The sequence below is a fragment of the Myxocyprinus asiaticus genome, chromosome 1, assembly GCF_019703515.2.
Source record: "Myxocyprinus asiaticus isolate MX2 ecotype Aquarium Trade chromosome 1, UBuf_Myxa_2, whole genome shotgun sequence".
In the NCBI taxonomy this organism is placed as follows: Eukaryota; Metazoa; Chordata; class Actinopteri; order Cypriniformes; family Catostomidae; genus Myxocyprinus; species Myxocyprinus asiaticus.
This window is the reverse complement of record NC_059344.1, coordinates 64,971,458-64,991,868: the sequence shown is the minus strand read 5'-3', so window position 1 is coordinate 64,991,868 and position 20,411 is coordinate 64,971,458. Positions and strand designations below refer to the sequence as shown.

The 20,411-nt window shown below is 38.9% G+C and overlaps 1 protein-coding gene across 6 annotated transcripts in view; it reads left to right on the top strand.

The window, feature by feature from the left end:
• Positions 1-20,411, top strand: part of LOC127423167 (structural maintenance of chromosomes flexible hinge domain-containing protein 1-like) — a 103,726-nt gene that overhangs the window by 40,775 nt on the left and 42,540 nt on the right. For all 6 annotated transcript variants that reach the window (XR_007894296.1, XR_007894302.1, XR_007894312.1 and 3 more), the window contains exons 26-34: positions 5,154-5,387; positions 5,619-5,764; positions 5,851-5,936; positions 14,260-14,372; positions 14,928-15,089; positions 15,512-15,640; positions 18,068-18,147; positions 19,221-19,378; positions 19,478-19,623. Coding sequence is in view for 3 of the 6 variants with exons in the window: in XM_051667328.1 (XP_051523288.1) it covers positions 5,154-5,387; positions 5,619-5,764; positions 5,851-5,936; positions 14,260-14,372; positions 14,928-15,089; positions 15,512-15,640; positions 18,068-18,147; positions 19,221-19,378; positions 19,478-19,623 (1,254 nt within the window). In the remaining 3 variants the exon portion in view is untranslated. The remainder of the gene's footprint in view (positions 1-5,153; positions 5,388-5,618; positions 5,765-5,850; positions 5,937-14,259; positions 14,373-14,927; positions 15,090-15,511; positions 15,641-18,067; positions 18,148-19,220; positions 19,379-19,477; positions 19,624-20,411) is intronic.

The following is a 20,411-nucleotide window of genomic DNA, read 5'->3' as shown; positions in this document are numbered from 1 at the left end:
CCCTTCGGCAGCTGCACCCACGACTGAGCAGCCCTCTTTAGGATCCACTCTGCTCACCCCACCTGGGGAAGGGGCTAGAAAAGATACCGACTGGATTACCGCGTCCAGAGGGATCACCATTCGTGGTCAGAAACACAGAACTATGAACTTTGGAGCCTGGAATGTGCGCACACTGATGGATTGTACAAGTAGTGACAGACCGGAGAGAAGAACCGCAATCATCGCTAGTGAACTGAGGAGATACCGGATTGACCTAGCTGCCCTTTCTGAAACCCGACTGGCAGACGAAGGCCAATTGAAGGAGGAGAATGGTGGCTACACTTTCTTTCTGGAAAGGAAATGCTGCTGATGAGCCCAGGATCCATGGTGTTGGATTTGCCATTAGGAACCAGCTCATCAGCCACCTCTCTGAACTTCCTGTGGGGATCTATGAGCATCTCATGACCATCCATCTGGTGCTTGCCAACAACCAGATAGCAACAGTTGTGAGTGCCTATGCCCCTACTTTAGACTCTGAAGAGGAAGTAAAAGAGACATTCTACACCTGCTTAGATGAGACACTGTCAAGAATCCCCAGGGAGGATAAGATTATTCTCCTAGGAGACTTCAATGCCAGGGTTGGCCGGGACCAACACCTCTGGAAGGGCACTATAGGAAAGGAAGGCATCGTGAATATCAACTCCAATGGAGTTATGCTTCTCAGCAAGTGTGCTCAGTACGACCTCACCATCACTAACACTCTCTTTCGCCAGAAAAAAACCTGAAGGCATCTTGGAGACACCCCTGCTCCAAACAGTGGCATCTCATTGACTATGGCATTGTACGAGCCAGGGACTGCCGTGATGTGAACATCACAAGGGCCATGATCGATGCAGATGACTGCTGGACAGATCTTGAAGAGGAGAGTTCAAAAGCAGCAGATGTGAAAAGACTGAACCTTGAAAGCCTGGATGAAACTGCCATCCAGCAGTGACTTCAGGCCTCTCTTGGGGAAAGCCTCCAACAGGAATATCCTGATGAAATCGAAAAGCACTGGAGCCTGCTCAAATCCACCATCCTCACTGCCTGCAAAACCATTCTTGGGTACAAGTCCAGGAAACACCAGGACTGGTTTGATGAGAATGACACAGCACTTCCAAGAACTCCTCAACCGTGACAGCACAACTGAAACAGACAATACCAGCCACATCTCCCAGAGTCCCATCAGAGAAGACATGGGGGAACCTCCAACTATAACAGAGGTTCAAGAAGCCATCAGGCGCCTTAAGAACAACAAGGCCGCTGGCCCAGATGGGATCCCAGGTGATATCTTAAAGGAATGTGGATCAGAGCTCCTGTACCACATCCATGCCTTACTCCTCAAGGTCTGGGAAAAAGAAGAACTTCCCTCAGAGCTCAGGGATGCTCTAATAGTGACCATTTTCAAGAAGGGGGACAAGGCTGAATGTGGAAATTACAGGGGTATCTCGCTTCTGTCAACAACAGGCAAAGTCCTTGCTCGTGTCCTTGCAAACAGACTGCTACCACTTTCTGAGGAACTACTCCCAGAATCACAGTGTGGCTTCTGCTCATCCAGAGGTACAGCAGACATGATATTCACAGCACGCCAACTACAGGAAAAATGCAGTGAACAAAGGCAGCCTTTGTACATGGCCTTCATAGACCTGACAAAGGCTTCATCACCTGAGTTGTGCCAGTGGAGCCTATGCCAGACTCAGGAAAAGAGTCTTCGAACACCGAGACCTAACAGCCCAAACAAAGCTCCTGGTCTACAGAGCCATTGTCCTACCCACCCTGCTGTATGGAACCGAGTCATGGAACACCTACAGCAGGCACCTGAGAGTCCTGGAGCAACACCACCAAAGATCCTTATGAAAGATTCTCAGGATCAGCTGGGAGGGTAGACACACCAACATCAGCGTCTTGGAGGAAGCCAACATTACAAGCATCACCACCACAATAATGCAGTACCAACTCCGATGGACAGGCCATGTCATCCGCATGTCCAACACACGTCTCCCCAAACAGATCCTGTACTCCCAGCTGTAGGAAGGTCAGCGAGCCACTGGCGGGCAAAAGAAACGTTACAAGGACAATATCAAGACCATTCTGAAGAAATTCCACATCACATCGAGCAACTGGGAACACATTGCACTGGACAGGCGCTCCTGGAAGAAATCCGTGCAGGAAGAAGTGGCACGTCATGAATCAGAACTCCGCCGTGCCACAGAGACAAAGCGACAGCTTCGCAAGGAGAAAGAAAAAAGGCTCAACCACCACCATCCACCACCACTCTCCCCTGCCCACACTGCACCAAAGTATGTGGATCGCGGATCGGCCTCTACAGCCATCTGAAGATCTACAAGTAGACGACCCAACGGAGAGGACAGTCATACTCATACACGCCTCGAGTGACCGCCGATGATGATGATATATTCTGAATGTAAAAATACTGTATTTAAACACAAAAACTGGACTGCTGTCATTCAACTTCGAGATGAACTGTTGATCTTGTCTTTTAATATTCATATCCAAGTGCCCTCGACTGATAAGTTCTTGATTAAATATTTTAATCTTTTGGTAGAAGATCCCTCAGACCCCAGTGGTTCGGCTGTCTCTGGGCCCCCAATGTCCTCATCCCTGCCCAGTTTTGAAGAGACTATTTTAAATGTTAAGGATTATTTTTATTTATTTTAAAAATTTTTTTTACAAAGTACTATTGCTGCCACGTGGCAAGTTATGAAAACGATAAAATATATATATATATACCGTGTAAGCTACGGATTAATATCCGGACCTTTGCTGGGAAGGAAATGTAGAGACCGGACCTCTTGGAACTTTAATTGAACACCCCTGCCATAAGAAAAAGAAAATGCATAATTAAAAGTAGAGATCAATGGATGATATTCTTTTGCTCACGTGTTTTTAACAGATATTTACACTTTTCTGCTTAATTAGCAGAAAATCGTATGGTTTATTTAAATGGTAGTACTGGTATTATTATTGAAATATGAATAGGCTAATGCTGATTTGTTTTATTGTTGTAGTCTAATGTTTTTAGTTAGCATTGTGCAAAATGACAAATAAAACAGTTATTAAATATAAGTTCTGCATACGGTTATCGCACATGTAAACACAAATGATCTGTGTTGTTTTTTAAATTTAAATCAATATCGGTCGATCTCTATATACAGTAATAATGATGCTTGATATATTAAGGAGCTATTTGTAGCTTTTATTTATTTGTTAATTTTATTTATTTTATTTATCTTTCTTAATTGGTCGATATTGGAAACAAATAGTATCTGACCTTAAATTTTCAATTAAAGTTTTCAAAAGTATACAAAAAGTTTTATGCCCAATATTCTGTGGTTTCATGTGTCATATTCTGGTTTAAAATAAAAATCAAAACATTGGATCTAGGGGTCGACCAATAGTGTGTTTAGCAGAAACCGATAACGAAGGTGATGGAAAATGCAGATAACCGATTAATCGGTCGATAGTTTTTAAAATCCATTTATAGAATGTTAAAAAAAAATATTTGTCTTTCCTTACTATGATGTGCACAGACATGGAGGCTACAAGGCCAAAAAAAGATTCAGTTTATTGTGCAACAAAAATCCCAATAATAACCAGAAACAAATTTGGTGCACAAAGCATGGCTTTTAACTATAAACAAGAAATACACATACTTATTTTTAGGACTCTTAATTTGAAATGAAATGCTTTGTTATAATATGGATCTTCTTCACTACCATGTTTAGATATAACATGACTTCTATAAAACAAACTATGGCATTTTTGTAATTATAAACAGTAGACCTGCTCTAAACACACGTAAAAACAATAAATGCATAATATAAATATTTATAAGAAAGTTAATTCAAATTTTTTATTATATTCCCTCACTCCCCTAATGTAGTCTGTGACAAATTTAATGAGCTGAAGCAGTGATATATTTATTATCAGTCTATTTCTGCCTAAAGTAAGGTTAAGGTTACTATAGTAAATTCAAGGGTGGTGATGTAGAATTTTGTGCTGAATTCAAATGGTTTCCACTTCTCGCGCCATGCTTCTCAATGATTCTCGCAAAGCTGTGAGTTTAAGAGCTCGAGCTTTAAGAGCTCTGCGCTCGCACTGCTCTGTCCATTGAGCCGTATCCATCTATAGAGCCATACAGGTGCATTAGCGGAGGTTGTGCCTCCACCTGTGTATTTGATGCTGCTAAACCAGATACTACTAACGTCGCTAGACTCAAAATCAGATGAACTGTGGTACAAGTGCATACTAACCCATTTAATTGAGAACCAACTGATATACTCCAAGTCTAGATAAACGTTTTATTGCAAAGAGGAACTTGATAATAGATTTGATTATTATGACTAATAAACGCCCCCATTTGTAACCTAATGACCCCCTCTCTACTAATTTGCTCTCAGTGCCCCCGGCATCCTTTGAACACCCCCTGGGGGGGGGGGGGGGCGGTACCACCCCCGTGGAGAACCCCTGCTCTGTATTTAAGTATTTACCAAATTAAGCTTTCTAAAGCCTGTATATTCACCAGATGAGGTTCTGTATGATTATTCACAAGGTGTGAAGTTGGAGACTTGATGTGCTGACGGGGCACGTTTACATTAGTCACATTTTTCTCTGCATGACCTCGCTTTAATTTAGAATATTTGATTGTCTTATCAAAATATTGAAATGTGCATTGAAGTGAGGATAAATATGTGGATGAATATTATCAATGATGATGCAGCAAAATCCTTGAGATGCCAGTGATTGTTTTTATTTCACCTCTAGAGGCCACTGTTATACTATAGAACCAAGCCGTTCTAACTGTAGAATCATACGGAGGAATAATAATAAAAAAATATCGGCAACTATTGGCATAGATTTTTGCAGATAACCGATTGTCCCGAAACGATATTTTGGTCTACCTCTAATAATATCCATTATCGACCATAAAATAAAAATTATTTTATGTGTCATCCAAAATTTCAATACCAGTGCATCCCTAAAATTAAATGATATCAATTGTTAATTAATTCCTCATTACGGTGTTGTTCAAGCAGTTTAATCTGTCCAATATGATGTCCACATGATTCTCTGAATTTTTGAATTTGAATTCGTGTGTCCATATTTGCATACAGAACCATAAAACAGTGGCATGTGTGGAGCGCAAGCTGCATGTGTTACCTAGCACACGGGTCTCGCGTCTGGAGGTGTACAGACAGGAAGAGGGCTCTAATGATGTCATGGTGCTGCAGAATTTGGAACGCATCGATTGGACAGCTGGAGACACGCTAGGAAACCTGCACTTCAGACTGTATGACGAGGGCGATAGACCAATTTGCCTAACACCACAACTGACTGGCAAGATTAAGGTGTGTGGTTGATTGTGTGTGATTGTACTTACACTGTCATATAGTGTGTCTTTCACACTTTTCTTTATTAGTGCCTGGATGTGTTCGGAATGCATACTTCTATACTATTCCCACACTTTTCTGCAATATGCAGAATGGATAATATGCTGAACACAGAAAATGTGAATTATCTGTATGCATGGAATACTCAGATATCATTCAGATTACATTTCATTTGTGTGTGTTTGGCAGGTAAACTGGACCGCAAAGATGGACACAGAAGAACTGTCTCAGGGGAAACTGCCACATTTATGTGTCCCCACTCAAGCACAGCGAAATAATTTCTATCATGTGTCCTTCCACGACCAGCAAGTAGTGAACACGTCTTTCATCATAGTGTAAGCCACACATACAGGTCATGTGTACATAATTGTCAATATACACCCAAACACTCTTGTAAATGTCTATCTGTTTGTGTGTAAAGGCCTCGACCAGATGAGCCTGAGCGTTTGCTGGTCACCCTTAGCGAGTCAACAGTCAAAATGGGTGAAACTCTGGCAGGGCACATTGGTGAGTACCATCTTAACTAGAGGATGACCGATAGTGGATTTTGCTGATACGGTAACTACTGTGGTGAAAAAGGCAGATAACCGATTAATAGGCAGCTAGTTTTTAAAATCGACATGAAGGGCTCTATTTTCTTGAGTGCATAAAGCACAGCACTACGCTCAACGACAGTGCGCTACATCTTATCCAATTTTCGTGAGCGATAATGGTGCAATTTATTTTGACCAATGCAAGTTGGCTTTGATGGGAGTGTTTGCGCTATCTGTGGGTATATGCATGCAAATTGTGGGTGTATTGTATGTTAACGACGTGGCGCAAAGTGCAATTTGCTATTTTCTTGAGCAAAAGTTCATTGCACTAAGACGTTTCAGGAACACGTCTGTTTTCAGTGCAAAGTCTAAATTCAGTTCCTGCATTTGAGGTTTGGAGATTCCACCAGTAGGTGGTTATACAGTTCATGTCCAAACTCTGAAAATATAGTGCAATATCAAAATAAGTCCTTGACAATCACTGTTGTAGCCGTTTTATGAAACAAAAAAGTATGAGATTTGTGTTAAACTATCTATAGGTCATGTTTTTTTCATTTTTTTATTATTTTTTTATTATTACTATTATTATTATTATTATTATTATTATTATTATTATTATGTTTATATTTACAATTGTATTTATGATCTATTTTGTAATGGTATTTTTCCAAATGTTGTTGTAGTAATTTTTAAGTCACTGCAAAAAAGGCTGGTGAAAATTTGGAGAGGGTAAATTGTTTTGATTTAGTACAGGTTTTTATTTTTTTTACCATTTCGTTATTTTGATTGTATCTTCATTTCGTTTGAAGTGTAATTTTGAATTTAGAAATATTTTAGGTTTCATTTTTTTATGTTTCAATAAATGAATTTAATTGCTCAAAATCAAAATCGACCGGTAGAAGTGAAATGTGTGACAATACAATCACAGTTACTGTAAATCTAGTCATTATTTGTGCCTGTAGATGAAAATTTTTAATAATACTCAAATTCCCATACATCCAAATCCTGACGAGAATAAAATTTTCTAAGCATTCTTAGCAACTTCTAATGTATGTGCTGTCTTTGTTTATAATGAGTGGGCTATATACAGTAATTGGACACAAAAGCTGCAATAACCGGAGAAGAACCTCCAAATTAAATTGCACTTGACCCAGCCCATTAGCGCATTGCGCGAGCGATTTTGGCAAACCCACTTGCACTTAAATTTAGCGCAGGCTTGCATGAAAATACCAAAACTTCATGGCCATTCCCATTTACTTTGCACTTATGACTTGTGGTGTAGGGCTGCGCTAACGTTCTTAAAATAGAGCCCATAGAATGTTTAAAAAAAGTTACAAGAGTCTAAGATAAAATCCCAGATGCTGTTTATTGTGCAACCAAAATCCCAGTAATAACCAGAAAAACAAAGATTTGGTGCGTAACGCGGGTCATTTATCTATAAACAAGACCGAAATACAGTTACTTATTTCAATATTTATTTTCTAAATTAACAGAGACTTGACTCTGTTACAGTGCCTTATATTATTTACCAAAGTATTTACCAAATTAAGCTTTTTATTGAGTATATATTCACCAGAATAAGAATTTTGTATACTGTTGGAAACTCTCAGAGAAGACCAGGAGACTCAGGTAAAGCTTCAGCAGGATTCTTTATTGTAGAAGATCAGGAGCATCAATCTACATGTCAGATCGTGCTGTCTTGCGCTGCAGTCAAGTCTGATTTAGGGAGGCATACATTGTATTTTATAGGCATTCAGGGAGCAGAACTTCCAGGTGGTTACAAAACAGTCAGGTTAAACCAAAACATCCAATGGGTGAAGAACCATAAAGAGCATGTTCTGAATTTGTTGTCCTCAATTAGGCCACTTAAGAGGAATGTACAAGCAATCCAAAAAACATCTAATTTAAATCCTCTAAAAAAACATCGGTCACAGAAAACATCAGTAAACAGGAGTGAGTGACTGGACATGTGAGTGACTGGAGTGTAATCAACTAGTTCCTCACCAAAACGTAGTTGATTTTAGTTATGAGGTGATTTTAACTATAATTACAACTAAATTCATGTGTATCTTTAAAGTTCACTCAAAAATGAAAATTCTCTCATCATTTACACACCCTCATGCCATCCCAGAAGTGTATGACTTTCTGTCTTCTTCAGAACACAAATGGAGTGTTTTAGAAGAATATATCAGATCTGTAGGTCCATAAAGTGCAGTGAATGGCTGCCAATTTTTTGAAGCTCCAAAAAGCACTTATAGCCATCATAAAAGTAATCCATAAGACTCCAGTGGATTAATTAATGTCTTCTGAAGCTAAACGCTAGGTGTGTGTGTAAGAAATAGATCAATATAAAAACTTCTTACAAAAATTCACAAGGGTCGAGATCAAGTGTGTTGGCAAGTTCATACGAGAACTGACACGTGAAATACGAAGAAAACAAAACGGCTGAAAAAAACATTTGGCTGGTTGGATACATCTACTGCGGCGCCATCTTGAAACGGTGAACAAGGAGAGCTGTTTGAATCGGTTTGAATGCAAGTGAGTGATTGAAGGAGATGCCTCAGACCGAGCTCCTTGCTCATACTGCTGCAAAAACTGCTTTTGTGTCTAAACAGTATTGCGGTCCATAGAAACAGCTGCTAATAAGAGATCTATGTTTGAATATCTACGAAGAGGAGGTTTTCGCGCTCCGTCACACAAGAGGCAGTTTGAACTCCACCCTCCTCAACAAGCTTTCCAGAAGTGAACATTTTTAGTAAAAAAAAAAGTTTTAAATATTGGATTATTTTTGTGATGGTTATATGTACTTTTTGGAGCTTCAAATAGTTGGCACCCATTCACTTGCATTTTATGGACCTACAGAACTGAAATGTTCTTCTAAAAATCTTAATTTTGTTCTGCTGAAGAAAGATGGTCATACACATCTGGGATGGCATGAGGGTGATTTAAATGATGAGACAATTTTTATTGTTGGTTGAACTATTAATACATGAGTGCAGATACAGTTGCCCCAACACTAGCAGTTACTTTAATACCAGTATCTGAAAGAAAAGTCAACCTCCTTTTGCTACAAGATTTCATTTGCAAAGATTATTTCATCTTTGCTGTAAACATATGGGAAAAGATAAGTACTCACTGTCCTAATATTTAGTCCCTGAGTAAGCTGCCCCATGAGTTTAGTGAAGAGTGGAGGGGTTGCTTCAGAACTGTAAGCCGGCTGTATAGGAGCTGAGTAATGCCGTGCATTTTTCTGCTCTTTCTACACTCTTTCATATAATGTCCAGGCTTACCACAGTAGTGACATCTGCCCTCCCTCTTAGGACATTTGTGGTGTGGTTTACCCGCTGTGTTTGCCTTATGCAAGGATGCTGCTGCAATCCTTACTTTTTCTCTAACATCAGAGTCTTTTTCCCAGGTTGCCAATCTTCCTAAGTTTGTTCATAGAGTTTCAATGGACCATGTCAGATTTAAGAACGATAGTGCATTTCTGTATTCTGATGAAAGGCCATCAAATCAACTAGTGACCAGAGGACCCTTATCATCTAGCATCAGGAGTGTCAACTACACCACTGTATGCCACAGATACTGGACAAAACCTCTGTGTACTCACTTACAGTTTCACCTTTCTTCTGTACACAACTACGGATTCTTGACCAGTCTACCTTCGGCCCAATGATGTTCTCTAACACTTTCAGAACTCCTTCTCGCAAGTCCTCTTGTCTCAGGACCTAAAGTCTTCATGATTGTTTTTACTTGCACTAGGGGAGTTGCAGATGGAACAGTGTTACCTCTTCTACTCTCCTTTTAACTTGTTTCTTCACTCCACACACATCTACTACATTAACCACTTTGTTCATCATTCCACTGTTGTTGTTAATAGACATTTGATTTGACTTTCCTCTTGTTGACACAAATTTTAAGTCAGGATAGATATCATTTGACAGTTTTTTTTTTTTTGAAGCCCTGTTATGGCTCAACTTCTCAGCGATAGGCATGTGACGGTATTACATTTTCATGTCACGATAATTGCTGAAGCTTTTATCACGGTATACAGTATTATCACAGTATTGAATTACATTACAAAAATGGGTTGAATGATAAATAAACTTTGTTGTTCTCTTTATAAAAAGTTACATTTTCAATACCAAACTGGCCTTTAAATTAACAGATAACTTATAAACGAACCCTGAACGTTTAAAAAAACTACCATCAACACCATAGATACATAGCCTTAATATTTAAATGGTCATTCTGCCACGGGGCCACTGACCATTACAGATCAGGACTGACCATGTCTTGTTGAGGCTATTGTTAAGTAAGTCTAGACTAATTTTAGCCAGCCAGCTACTAGGCTACAACAATAGTATGCATTTTTTTTCTGGATAGCAAGCCAGTTGCTAATACAGTTGTGCTCAAAAGTTTGCATACCCTGGTAGAAATTGTGAAATTTTGGCATTGATTTTGAAAATATGACTGATGATGCAAAAAAACTGTCTTTTATTTAAGGATAGTGATCATATGAAGCCATATATTATCACATAGTTGTTTGGCTCCTTTTTAAATCATATCACCCAAATGGCCCTGATCAAAAGTTTACATACTCTTGAATGTTTGGCCTTGTTACAGACACACAAGGTGACACAAACAGGTTTAAATGGCAATTAAAGGTTAATTTCCCACACCTGTGGCTTTTTAAATTGCAATTAGTGTCTGTGTATAAATAGTCAATGAGTTTGTTAGCTCTCACGTGGATGCACTGAGCAGGCTAGATACTGAGCTATGGGAAAAGAACTGTCAAAAGACCTGCGTAACAAGATAATGGAAGTTTATAAAGATGGAAAAGGTTATAAAAAGATATCCAAAGCCTTGAAAACTGTACTGATCAATCACTTTTTAAGAGGTGGAAAATTCGGGGATCTCTTGATACCAAGCCAAGGTCAGGTAGACCAAGAAAGATTTCAGCCACAACTGCCAGAAGAATTGTTCGGGATACAAAGAAAAACCCACAGGTAACCTCAGGAGAAATACAGGCTGCTCTGGAAAAAGATGGTGTGGTTGTTTCAAGGAGCACAATATGACGATACTTGAACAAAAATGAGCTGCATGGTTGAGTTGCCGGAAAGAAGCCTTTACCGCGCCAATGCCACAAAAAAAGCCGGTTACAATATGCCCTACAACACCTTGACGCCTCAAAGCTTCTGGCACACTGTAATTTGGAGTGATGAGACCAAAGTATAGCTTTATGGTCACAACCATAAGTGCTATGTTTGGAGAGGGGTCAACAAGGCCTATAGTGAAAAGAATACCATCCCCACTGTGAAGCATGGTGGTGGCTCACTGATGTTTTAGAGGTGTGTGAGCTCTAAAGGTACGGGGAATCTTGTGAAAATTGATGGCAAGATGAATGCAGCATGTTATCAGAAAATACTGGCAGACAATTTGCATTCTTCTGCACGAAAGCTGCGCATGGGATGCTCTTGGACTTTCCAGCACAACAATGACCCTAAGCACAAGGCCAAGTTGACCCTCCAGTGGTTACAGCAGAAAAAGGTGAAGGTTCTGGAGTGGCCATCACAATCTCCTGACCTTAATATCATCGAGCCACTCTGGGGAGATCTCAAACGTGCGGTTCATGCAAGACGACCAAAGACTTTGCATGACCTGGAGGCATTTTGCCAAGACGAATGGGCAGCTATACCACCTGCAAGAATTTGGGGCCTCATAGACAACTATTACAAAAGACTGCACGCTGTCATTGATGCTAAAGGGGGCAATACACAGTATTAAGAACTAAGGGTATGAAGATTTTTGAACAGGGGTCATTTAATTTTTTTCTTTGTTGCCATGTTTTGTTTTATGATTGTGCCATTCTGTTATAACCTACAGTTGAATATGAATTCCATAAGAAATAAAAGAAATGTGTTTTGCCTGCTCACTCATGTTTTCTTTAAAAATGCTACATATATTACCAATTCTCCAAGGGTATGCAAACTTTTGAGCACAACTGTATATAGCTAGGCGCTAGCTACAACTTTAATAACTGCAAGTTCACCCTCACTGTATGACACCGTACGATTGCGTGGCGTTCTAACTTGAAATTAATATTGAACTCATCATTGTGCCACATTGCCGTTATTAATTACAGGACTTAGTATTATCTGATTCCAACTATATTTTAGTTGTTACTATGAGAAACAATCATTACTGTGTAGCTAGTGGAATTTTAGCAAACTACTCTCTGGCCACTAGAAACCAAGCTACACATTATCTGCAAATGGCTACAAGAGTCCACTTTGTTTGTCATCTTAGTTTTCACTTAGGTAGTTGTCTCTTAGAGTGTTGTCTCTACATTTTCAAAAACAGTTTGGAAAAACTAGCAAAACTGTCACATCTTACCTTTATCTTGCTGAATTGAATGCAGTGTTTGTCTTGTGGATGAGCGGACATGTTGTGCACGGCAATTTCGCTGCCACTTTTCTCCTACATGTTTTACTCAAATGGAAACCATATCCAACCAACAATCCAACAAGTGTGAAGCAGTTGGGATGAGGGTCAGCACCTCCAAGTCTGAGGCCATGGTTCTCTGCAGAAAAGGGTGGATTGATCTCTTCAGGTAGGGAGAGATCAGCTGCCCCAAGTGGAGGAGTTCAAGTATCTCAGAATCTTGTTCACGAGTGAGGGAAAGTTGGAGCGTGAGATCGACAAGCGGATCGTTGCAGTATCTGCAGTAATGTGAAATGTGAAATGAGCTTTCTTCATAAGGTGTCAGGGCTCACTCTAAGGGATAGGGTGCGAGGCTCTGACATCAGAAAGGGTCTCGGAGTAGAAACGCTGCTCCTCCGCATTGAAAGGAGCCTGTTGAGGTGGTTCGGGCATCTGATTAGGATGCCTCCTGGATGCTTTCCTGCGGAGGTTTTTCAGGCATGTCCAACTGGGAGGAGGCCCAAGGGAACACCCAGAGCACACTGGGGGGATTATATCGCTCTGCTGGTCTTGGAATGTCTCGGGATCCCCCAGGATGAGCTGGAGGATGTGGCCGGGGAATAGGACGTATGGGCTACTTTGCTTAGTCTGCTGCCACCGCGACCCAGTTCTAGATAAGCAGTTAAAGATGGAGAAGCATGGGGGTGGCAACATCATGTTGTGGGGGTGCTTTGCTGCACTTCACAAAATAGATGGCATCATGAGGAATGAAAATTATGTGGCTATATTGAAGCAACATCTCAAGATTTCAGCCAGGAAGTTAAAGCTCGGTCGCAAATGGGTCTTCCAAATGGACAATGACCCAAGCATACCTCCAAAGTTGTGGCAAAATGGCTTAAGGACAACCCCTTTAGCATCAATGACAGCATGCAGTCTTTTGTAATAGTTGTCTATGAGGCCCCAAATTCTTGCAGGTGGTATAGCTGCCCATTCGTCTTGGCAAAATGCCTCCAGGTCATGCAGAGTCTTTGGTCGTCATTCATGAATTGCACATTTGAGTAGCTCGTTGATATTAAGGTCAGGAGAGTGTGATGGTCTGCTGTAACCACTGGAGGGTCAACTTGGCCTTGTGCTTGTGCCAAACAACTTTGTGATAATAAATGGCTTCATATGATCACTAGCCTTAAATAAAAGACAGTTTTTTTGCACCATCAGTCATATTTTCAAAATCAGTGCCAAAATTTCTATCAGGGTATGCAAACTTTTGAGCACAATTGTATTTCAACAGATGAGATTTTTTTTATTATTACTTTAAAGATATGAAGTTGGAGACATGATGTATGTGGTGACGGGGCACATTTCCATATAGTCCTTGCTTCAATTTAGAACACTTTCTAATTTTTTATAATCAAAATAACAAAATATGCATTGAAGTGAGGATAAAAATATGGCTGAATATTGTCAGTGATGACAGATTTAGATTCGTTTTTTATTTCACCTGTAGAGGCCGTTGTTATACTGTAAAATCAAGCCTTTTTACATCTGCATCTAGGATTGTAAAACCAAGTCGTTTTGCAGTATAGGGATCAAATAAAGGATTAAAATAACATATTTTTGCAGATTAGGGATAGTTTTAAAAAGCAACTTTCGGCACTGATTAATCGGTAAAACCGATATATATCGGTCTACCTTTAATCTTCCCTAGAGGTTGCTGATGGATAACCTTTCTATGCAAAACAATTCTGGATGAATCTCAATTCTCGTAAGGGCACAAATCTGGTGGAAATATGCAATATGATTTTGAATATTAGTCGAATGCCTAAAATGGTTTCAGGTATTTTGCTAAACTTGTTAAACTTGTGCTTCTCTTCCAGATGTTATTGATCAATATGGGAATAAAACGGACTGTCTAAATTCTGAAAGTTTGAATAGTTTGAGTGTGTCAGCAGATGGCCTGGACAAAACAACTCTGACTGTACAATGGGAGGTACAGTATAAGCAATCACACAGACACTAACACAATTTTGATAAACTTAACTTCTTATCAAGTTAGAATAAAACAGATTTTCAGACATTTTGACTGATACCAATAATGTTTTATATGCTATGGCTGATAATCAATTAGATTGCTGTTATTATATTATTAAATGTATAGTTTTTCTGTTGTTCTTAAAAATGCAGTTTCCATTAATAATGCTCCAATAGAATATATCAGGCATCAAAATATTATTATTTACAGTAGAAAATAATGTAGATAACGGTTTAGTTATTTTGTATGCTAGTGCAGAAAGACTTTTTTAAATGGGACAAATAATCTCAGATAATAGCCCTGCTTCAAAAATGTTGATAATTAAAAACAAAAGCACCAATATTTGCACACACTAATATGGTGTCAGACATATCATGCATCGCTCATTTGTACTGCTTGTGCAGTAAATGCAATTTGGGTTACCAGTGCAGATCTTAAATCACTAATTCACACCAACCTGAGCAAGTCTAAAATATAGATGCAAGTAAATATATTTGTGTGCTTTTTTTGAAGGCCAGTACTGCACGATTCTCGGTGTGTGGGATCCGGTTTGCATCGGGGACTCCTGGGCCAAGGGAGTTGTGCTTTAAGAACCAGAGCATGGAGGAATTCGTGCGCATTCGAGTCACTGTGGGACCTCCAGCACGGATCACACTACTGGATGAGCCTGAGATGGTACGTCAGAGAGGGGTGGGATGGTACTGATGATCCTTAAATTAAAGGCCTCATTTATTTTGGCACAATGGCAGGCTCAGTCACCATTCATTTTCATTGTATGGGAAAAAAAGATGCATTGAAAGTGAATGGTGACTGTGGATAACATTCTGCTTAACATCTCCTTTTGTGTTTCACTGAAAAAGTTAAGTCATATGAGTTTGGAACAACAAATGAATTGTTTTAATGATGAGAGTTTTCATTTTTGGTGGGAATATACCTTTAATGTGAAAAATGTAACTACAAATACAGATTCTTCGCATTAGAATATTAATACAGTTATTGTAAAATATTGCGTTATTTGGAAGTATTTTTTATCACACCTCTAACGTTACACACACAACACCCAAAAACATGAGTTTGATTTTAGTCTGTTTCTTTAGCCTCTGCAGGTGCTGAGTGGTCAGAGTTTGAACACACCGTTTGCTCTTCAGCTGTGTGATGAGTGGGGAAATCCTTCTCCAGACCAGCGGATTGTCATCACGATGAAGACTCGCTCCCCACTGCTGAAGGTACACTGTGGGTGTGTGGGTGTGTGTGGTGGGGGGGAGGGTTCTGTTTAGTTGATTTATAGCAACAGAAATAGATTGTGTTTTTGTTGTTACACTGCATCCAAACCAGGTGCAATTTGACAAGTTTCCATCAAAAAATCCATTTTTCTGTCCTCGCTCAAAGTAAAAATGCTGCACAAAGCAACAAAATAATAAAAAAAAACTTGTTTTTTTTGAACAGTACATTTATTAGGTTTCATTTGGCATAAGCACTTATTTTCACCTCCATGAAAAATGTATGGAAGTATTTTAATGACAAATGCACTCTACTGCTGTTCCTGCAATGCCAGGATGTACAAGGTTGAATTTAAAAGCAAATATGTGAAATATAATGGACCGAATATTACAGTTGAAGTTTACATACACTTAGGTTGAAGTCATTAAAACTCATTTTTTAACCTCTCCACAGATTTCATATTAGAAAACGATAGTTATGGCAAGTCGTTTAGGACATCTACTTTGTGCATGACACGAGTAATTTTTCCAACAATTGTTTACAGACAGACTGCATCACTTTTAATTGAATATATCACAATTCCAGTGGGTCAGAAGTTTACATACACTAAGTTAACTGTGCCTTTAAGCAGCTTGGAAAACTCCATAAAATGATGTCAAGCCTTTAGACAATTTGCTAATTAGCTTCTGATAGGAGGTGTACTGAATTGGAGGTGTACCTGTGGATGTATTTTAAGGCCTACCTTCAAACTCAGTGCCTCTTTGCTTGACATCATGGGAAAATCAAAAGAAATCAGCCAAGACCTCGGAAAAAAAATTGTGGACCCCCACAAGTCTGGTTCATCCTTGGGAGCAATTTCCAAATGCCTGAAGGTACCACGTTCATCTGTACAAACAATAGTACGCAAGTATAAACACCATGGGACCACGCAGCCATCATACCGCTCAGGAAGGAGATGCATTCTGTCTCCTAGAGATGAACGTAGTTTGTGTGCGAAAAGTGCAAATCAAACCCAGAACAGCAAAGGACCTTGTGAAGATGCTGGAGGAAACAGGTAGACAAGTATCTATATCCACAGTAAACGAGTCCTATATCGACATAACCTGAAAGGCTGCTCAGCAAGGAAGAAGCCACTGCTCCAAATCTGCCATAAAAAAGCCAGACTACAGTTTGCAAGTGCACATGGGGACAAAGATCTTACTATTTGGAGAAATGTCCTCTGGTCTGATGAAACAAAAATGGAGCTGTTTGGCCATAATGACCATCATTATGTTTGGAGGAAAAAGGGTGAGGCTCGCAAGCCGAAGAACACAATCCCAACTGTGAAGCATGGGGGTGGCAGCATCATGTTGTGGGGGTGCTTTGCTGCAGGAGGGACTGGTGCACTTCACAAAATAGATGGCATCATGAGGAAGGAAAATTATGTAGATATATTGAAGCAACATCTCAAGACATCAGCCAGGAAGTTAAAGCTCGGTTGCAAATGGGTCTTACAAATGGACAATGACCCCAAGCATACCTCCAAAGTTGTGGCAAAATGGCTTAAGGACAACAAAGTCAAGATATTGGAGTGGCCGTCACAAAGCCCTGACCTCAATCTGATAGAAAATTTGTGGGCAGAACTGAAAAAGCGTGTGCGAGCAAGGAGGCCTACAAATCTGACTCAGTTACACCAGTTCTGTCTGGAGGAATGGGACAAAATTCCAGCAACTTATTGTGAGAAGCTTGTGGAAGGCTACCCAAAACATTTGACCCGAGTTAAACAATTTAGAGGCAATGCTACCAAATACTAACAAAGTGTATGTAAACTTCTGACCCACTGGGAATGTGATGAAAGAAATAAAAGCTGAAATAAATCATTCTCGCTACTATTATTTTGACATTTCATATTCTTAAAAAAAAGTAGTGATCCTAACTGACCTAAGACAGGGAATGTTTTTTAAGATTAAATGTCAGGAATTGTGAAATAAAAATCCTGTATTTGGATAAGGTGTAGGTAAACTTCTGACTTCAACTGTACCTGTCAAATGATAAAGATTAAATAAAAAAATAAATAAAAAAAGAAGAATTTCGAACTGAACTTTGGAAGATGAATAGTTATTGAATTTGATAAATTATGAAATGTTGTGTGAAATTTTTCGATTGAAGTATTCACAGCTTATATATACACCATATGAAATTGCATCCCCCAAAAAATGCAAGCACTGTTAATGCAATTTGTTTCTTTTTCTTTTTGTCATTAATATACTTCCATAAAAATGCACATTAAAATTAACCACTAATTTAAAATAATAAATGAATGAACGTTACATTTATATAGCACTTTTTCTGACACTACACTCGAAGCGCTTTACTCAGTGAACAGGGGACTCTCCTGTTTTGTGTATATTTTGTGAGCGTCGTTTGTGTATTTGTGTGTTGCTCTCTTTTAGGTGAAGTCTTCAGTGATGTCTCAACCTGTAGATGTAGAAGGAAGAGCTAGCTTCCTGTTAGAATCAGTAAGTGGTCCAAAGTAAGTATAATGCTTATGATACTTCACCATCAAAGAGCTGGGTCAGTAATTAAAGGAATATTCCGGGTTCAATACAAGTTAAGCTCAATCAGCAGCATTTGTGACATAATATTGATTACCACAAAAAACTAATTTTGACTTGACCCTCGTTTTCTTTAAAAAAAAATCTAGGTTACAGTGAGGCACTTACAATGGAAGTGAATGGGGGCCAATTTTTGAGCGTTAAAATTCTTACTGTTTCAAAAAGTATAGCCACAAGACATGAACAGTATGAGTGTAAACATGATTTTAGTGTAATAAAATCCTCCTGTAACCTCCATGGAATAAATGTTTGTGGTAATCAACATTATGCCACAAATGCTGTCGATTGAGCTTAACTTGTATTGAACCCAAAATATTCCTTTAAAAAAGGTTTGGGACAAAAATGTCACCGAAAGTGCCAAAAATTTACTTGAAATTAAAAATCTCGGGCCAATTGCTGTTCTATTCTATTTTAAGCATTGTTATACACATTACATTAAAATATTTTGAGGAGTTATTTGTTTTATTTTACGGGTTAAATTAGCAATCTAATTTTACAGATTGAAATTCAAATATGTTTATGAATTGATTAAAAAATTGCCAATATTTTTAGTAATATGCCCTCATATAAGTACCCCTCAAAATAAAATATTGATCAAATATTGACCCTTAAAGGGATAATCTACCCCAAAATGAAAATTCTGTTATCATTTAATCACCCTCATGCTGTTCCAAACTCATGAGTTTCTTCCATGGAACAGAAAACATGTTAGGCAGAAAAAAAGCCTCAGTCACCATTCACTTTCACTGTATCGAAAACATTCTGCATCCTTAACATTCTTCTCAGTATCTCCTATTGTGTTCCATGCAAGAAGGAAAGTCTTTGGGTTTGGAACAGCATGAGGGTTAGTAAATGATGACAGAATTATCATTATTCCTGTCATTTCTAACACTGCCAAAGAGTACTTGCAGTACTGCTGTAACAAATAATAAATATTGAAAATAGTGAAGAAATACTATTTTGTCTCTCTCTATCTCTCTGTCTCTCATAGAGGGGAGCATCAGTTGGAATTCCTTGGAACTTTTAGCAAGAACAGTATTCCCGGGCCTGTAGTGACATTAAATGTTATTCCGGATCCCAACAACCCAGTCAGTCTCCAAATCGAATACAACAGAGAAGCCACCTTATGTGCAGGAGATATCTTTCCAGGTGTGTGTGTGTGTGTGTGTGTGTGGATAAAGGCTATACAATTCTGCTATTACACAAGTACAGAATACTTATCGCATTGCTTTGTGCTGCTGTGTGAAGTGTTTACAGTGGTGGTGGTGTCTGAAGAGGGCAGTCCAGTAAAGAACATCTGTCCAGCCAGTCTGTCAATGTTGCTGTGGCAGGGCGTACCATCAGGGTCCCAATTGTGGCAGGGCGTACCATCAGGGTCCCACCCACCCTCGACAGTGAGTGACAAAATAGTTAGAGTTTAAGTTTTTTCACAGCTGCCAAAGTTAATGCGTTAACTTAAAGAAATGTTCCGGGTTCAATGCAAGTTAAGCTCAATCAACAGCATTTGTGGCATAATGCTGATTACCACAAAAATTTATTTCAACTCATTCCTCCTTTAAAAAAAAAAAAAAGCAAAAATGGAGGTGACAGTGAGGCACTTACAATGGAAGTGAATGGGGGCCAATTTTTTGAGTGTTTAAAGGCAGAAATGTTATTATCTTATTATTTTATAAAAAGCATTTACATTAATTCTTCTGTTAAAACTCATCTATTATTTGAGCCGTAAAGTTGTTTAAATTTTAAGTTTTACGGTTGTTTTACGGTTTGTTGACATTACATCATCACAGCAATGAAGTTGTAAAATTGGCTGTAACTTTACACAGGAAAGGTAAGTGATTTTATCACACTAAAATCACATTTACACACATATTGTTTATGTCTTGTGGCTATAGTTTTGAAACAGTGAGAATTTTAACGTTTACATTCACTTCTATTGTAATTGCATCACTGTCACCTAGATTTGTGCTTTTTTTTTTTTTTTTTAAGAAAGGGAGGGACGAGTCGAAATTAATTTTTGTGGTAATCAACATTATGCCACCAATGCTGTCGATTGAGATTCACTTGTATTGAACCCAGAATATTCCTTTATGTTTGTTTAACAGCATTACATTTTCTTAGAGCCATCTAGTGTTAGTGCTTTCTATGGGTGTTTTCATATTTAATGGAGGGTTTATAAAGGTTT